General features: G+C 47.4%; 1 protein-coding gene across 1 annotated transcript; it reads right to left on the bottom strand.

Moving 5' to 3' along the window:
* Positions 1-430: 430 nt before the first annotated feature.
* On the bottom strand, positions 431-838 carry LOC100438378 (large ribosomal subunit protein eL32-like). Its single transcript, XM_054561083.1, is given in 1 exon segment — positions 431-838. A coding segment is annotated over 1 exon segment (408 nt).
* Positions 839-4491: the final 3653 nt, after the last annotated feature.

Raw genomic sequence — 4491 nt, 5'->3', positions numbered from 1 at the left:
CTTTCCAAAAAATCCTCCAAGCTGGTAAAGGCTGGATTGTCAAGGAAGTCCCCCACTGTGCCTTTTTCTTTCTGGCAGCCCTCTCTCTGCTCCATTGATGAAGGTTCAGCCAGGAGTCCTGGGCTGCCGCTCAGTCAAGACCAAGCTGGCTCATGGTCACTTGTGACAATAAGTAAAGCATCCCCATCATCATCATCATCTGACAAAAACTGATCCCACCCCAGTCCCCATGCTGGGGCCTGGGTGCTAAAGACAAGATCTCGGCTGAGCACGCCACTGCCTGGGCCTCAGAGTGAGCTATGCGCTTGTACTTTATATGATGTATCTCCATTTATCCACACCATGGATTATACCAACCTCATGGGATAAATGCTAATTCTTTTGGCAGTTTTTACAGTTTTATTTAAACACAAACGTGCACATGAGCTGTCTACTCATTTTCTTTGCTGCGCTGCCTGGCATTAGGGTTGGTGACTCTGATGGCTAGCTGGGCGGCTCTTTCCATGATGGCTTTGTGGTTCTTGGAGGAAACATTGTGAGCGATGTCAGCACAGTAAGATTTATTGCACATCAGCAGCACTTCCAGCTCCTTGACGTTGTGGACCAGGAACTTCTGGAAGCCACTGGGCAGCATGTGCTTTGTTTTTTGGTTGCTCCCATAACCAATGTTGGGCATCAAGATCTGGCCTTCGAACCTTCTGTGAACCCTGTTGTCAATACCTCTGGGTTCCCATCAGTTACACTTAATTCTGACATATCAGTCTGACTGGTGATGGATGAACTTCTTGGTTCTCTTTTTGACGATCTTGGGCTTCACAAGGGGTCTAAGGGTGGCCATGATGCTGAGGAGATGGCTGCCACCTCAGATGCCTCAGATGAGGCAGATGGCTGCCTCACGATTCTGAGGAAGAGGATAAATGCTATTATTAAACCCATTGTATGGATGAGGAAACTGAGACTCCAGAGGGTGAAGTAGCTTGTATAAGGTCATGATCTTAGCAAGTGCATCTGGATTTACATTCTGAGCTCTTGACTAATCTATGTTGCCTCTAATGGGCTCCTTCATTAGAGACTTGTAGTAGTTAGATTATGTCTAATTATGAGTAATAGAAAAAAACCCAAATAACAGCAGTTTAAGCAACATAGACGTTTACTTCTCTGTTGTGTCCAAGGCATTCCGAGGAGCTGTCTGGGCTGGTATGGAGCCCCAGAGTGTCGACGAATCAGGTTCCTTCTCTCTGTTGTTCTGTGCTGCATTGGTTTCATGCCTAAGGTCACCTCGTGGTCCACAGTAACTGCTGGAGCTCCAGCCATTGCATTTCACTCTTGCCAGCATAAAGGAAGAAACAAATTAACTTGTGCATGCTTTATTTGAAGCATATTTTCTAGAAGATTTCAAACACTTCTAATTAGATTGCATTGGCCAAAACATTGTCACATACAAGGGAAACTGGGAAATGTTTATTTGGGCTGGTTATCTGTTAAAATGTGGTGTTCTATTATGAAAGATGAAGAGGAGATTGAATACAACCCATTATTTCTTTATTTAAGGCCAAAACAAGGGCCCGGGCTGGGAATTAATGTATTTATTGTTGAATAATTTATTAATTCTTAAAACAAAAATGTAGGAAGGGTTTCCTTTGTGCTCATCTGATTCTCCATCCTGGGGATCCAGGGTAACTAAGATAGACAGAGTCTCTGCTGCCATAGTCTTACAGTTTATAGTCTTACAGTTAAAGTCACGCCTCTGACTTTAATGCGCTTTGTGACTCCAATACACCACGTCCCTCTCTGAGCGTTGGTTTTGTTATCTACAGAATTGTTGGATCCTATAACTGATAAGCACCTTCTAGCTAGAATATTCCCTGATGAGGTGTCTCTGAGATTTAGGAGAAAGGTTGGATGATAAAGAACCTGACTTCCATTTACTCCTTGGAGATAACAATCACCAACTTGCTGGGTTATTATTTAAATTGGGTGGGTCCCATGGGGAAGTGCCCAGAAAGGTGCCTGGCAGAGAAGGGGGTCTTTTGTTTATATATCTCCCTGTCTCTTCTAAAGAAGAAGGAAATTCCCTGGCCATATAAGGAGAATGCATTTGGAGCTTCAGGACATCCAGGGAGTATGGGGTGCCCAGGGTTTGGAAGCTGTCGGGGGAGGTTGGAGGGCACCAACAGTCTCCCACTCACTTCCCACAGTAGCCTGACTTTGGAAAATTTTCTCTAACCCTAGGGTAGAGGATCATTGCAGCCCTTTTACCCAGGATGGGGAGTCTCTCTGAGAGACAGCACATGGATTCTGGAGCCTGTCAGCCTGAATATAATCCTAACTCTGTCACCTACTAGCTTATATTATGGGCTAAATTGTGTCCCACAAATTCATAGGATGATATCCTAACCTCTAGTACCTCAGGATGTGACTGTATTGGAAGACAGGTCTTTACAGAAGTCCTCAAGTTAAAATAAGATTACTAGGGTGGCCTAATCCAATGTGACTGGTATCCTTAGGAGAGGAGAAAACATGGGCACAGGTACCGAGGGAAGACAATGTGAAGACACACAGAGGAGACAGCCACCTACAAGCCAGAGAGGCCTCAGAAGAAACCAACCCTGCCAACATCTTGATCTCAGACTTCCAGCCTCCAGACCTGCGAGAGAATCAAGTTCTGTTGTTTGAGCCCCACAGCCTGCAGTTGTTTATTACGGCAGCCCTAGCAAACTGCTACAAGCTCTGTGATATGACACCTTTTTCACTCAAACTTTCTGTATTCACTTTCCTCGTTTACAAAACTGGTAGCACAGTAACATCTCCCTCATAAGAATGTTCTGAGGCTTTCAATATGGAGAGTACTTAGAATGGGGCCTGGCATAAGATTTGCTCTCAGTAAGCATAAGCTACAATTATGATGATGAGTACCCGCCCACCTCCTCTCCAGACCTCAAAGGCCGAGGTTCCTGTCTATGCCCCTCCCTCTAGCATTCAGTGGAATTGGACGCTATGCTCCTAGTAGGGAACACTCCTGGACAAACCAGGCCTGAGCAGACTCAATGCATGATGAATGAATTAATGCAGCCTTAAACGTTTACTGGAAACAAGCGTTTCAATCAACACCGGGGGATATCTTAATTGTAAATGCTTAAAGGCAGAGATGAAACTGTTGGTAGTGGGTATGGTACGTGAGTGCCCAAGGGTGAAAATAGGGGATTTCTTTTAGGGGAGAGGCAGCGATGCTAACAGTCACCTACGCAGCAGGTGAGCCAGGCCAGAGACACCGGCCCCAGGCCAGAGGCTTACCTGCATTTTGGGAGGCTGACGCAGCTGCCTGGGGAACGTGGCCGACGAGGAGGACGTGACTGAGCACGCGGGCAAGTGGGTGCAAGGTGGCAAAGCTGTCGGAGAAGCTAGGGAGACACCTGTCGGGCTGGGCCGCCTGGCAGAACAGCGCTCTGCACCGGCATCCTGCAGAGGAGCCCCCAAATGCCGCCAGCAGAGCCGACAGGGGCTGAACAAGGCCCTCGGATAGGGGGTCACCTGGCTGCCTGGCGGGTCGCCCAGAGCAGAGCCTACCCTCCAGGCTTGGGATTGACTCCTGGGCCTGGCTCCTCCTCCTGCCCTGCCCCAGGGAACTTTATAAAAGGCTTCTCCAGCACCCATCTGCAATGGAATTTCTGTTGCTTGAATATAAGACCCATGTGAAATATTCCATTGTATTCTCCCTGCACAAATTTTAAAAGATTCTGAGCAACACAAAGAGGTGTTACCTGGTACTTACTTCCCCCCACTGCTGGGGAAACCCCTGGACAGAAGGGCCTGTCCACCCTCAATGTCCCCCATGAGGCTTTCTTCTTCCACCTTGTCTACTGAGTTTCTATCTGAGTCCTCCCCTTCCCAACCTTCCCTGTTTTCTGGTTATGGATCGTCAGCTTTTCCACCTGTTATACCACAACCCATTCTGGGAATCTAGGAAAGCAATCACGGAATCTAGGAATACCATGGCACCCAGAGTTGGGGATTGGAGTCCACAAAGATGTTCTGGAGAAGATGAAGTTTACACCCAGTTTTGTTGGAGGTCAAAGGCAGCCACCCCAAGTCAGCCTGCCATCTGCCAATGTGCCCATTCATCTCATCAACACTTATTAAGCCTCTACTGTGTGCAGCCAGGCTCTGGATGCTGGGGATACACTGGAGATGTTTCTCAAAGAACTAACCCCCACAGAGGAGAGACAGGCCTGCAAACAGAAAATGGGGCTTACACATGACATTGCTTTTCCAAAATACCTTTTTTCAGAGTCATCATCATGAGGGGCTGGGACACGTGGGCAATGGATACTTGGCCAGAGAGGCCAGCCTGGAAGGTCTCCAAAGGAGGGCCCTACAGATGTGTTTCGAGGAACAAAGTGTCCACAAACTTCCTGTGCCTGCCAGGTAGAAGTTATCTGCACACACATCCTTCCTCCGCACAAATTGTATCCACCCCCATGCATAATTGTA

Source organism: Pongo abelii, chromosome 7, assembly GCF_028885655.2.
Source record: "Pongo abelii isolate AG06213 chromosome 7, NHGRI_mPonAbe1-v2.0_pri, whole genome shotgun sequence".
NCBI classification, from domain to species: Eukaryota; Metazoa; Chordata; class Mammalia; order Primates; family Hominidae; genus Pongo; species Pongo abelii.
This window is presented reverse-complemented; position numbering and strand designations above follow the sequence as displayed.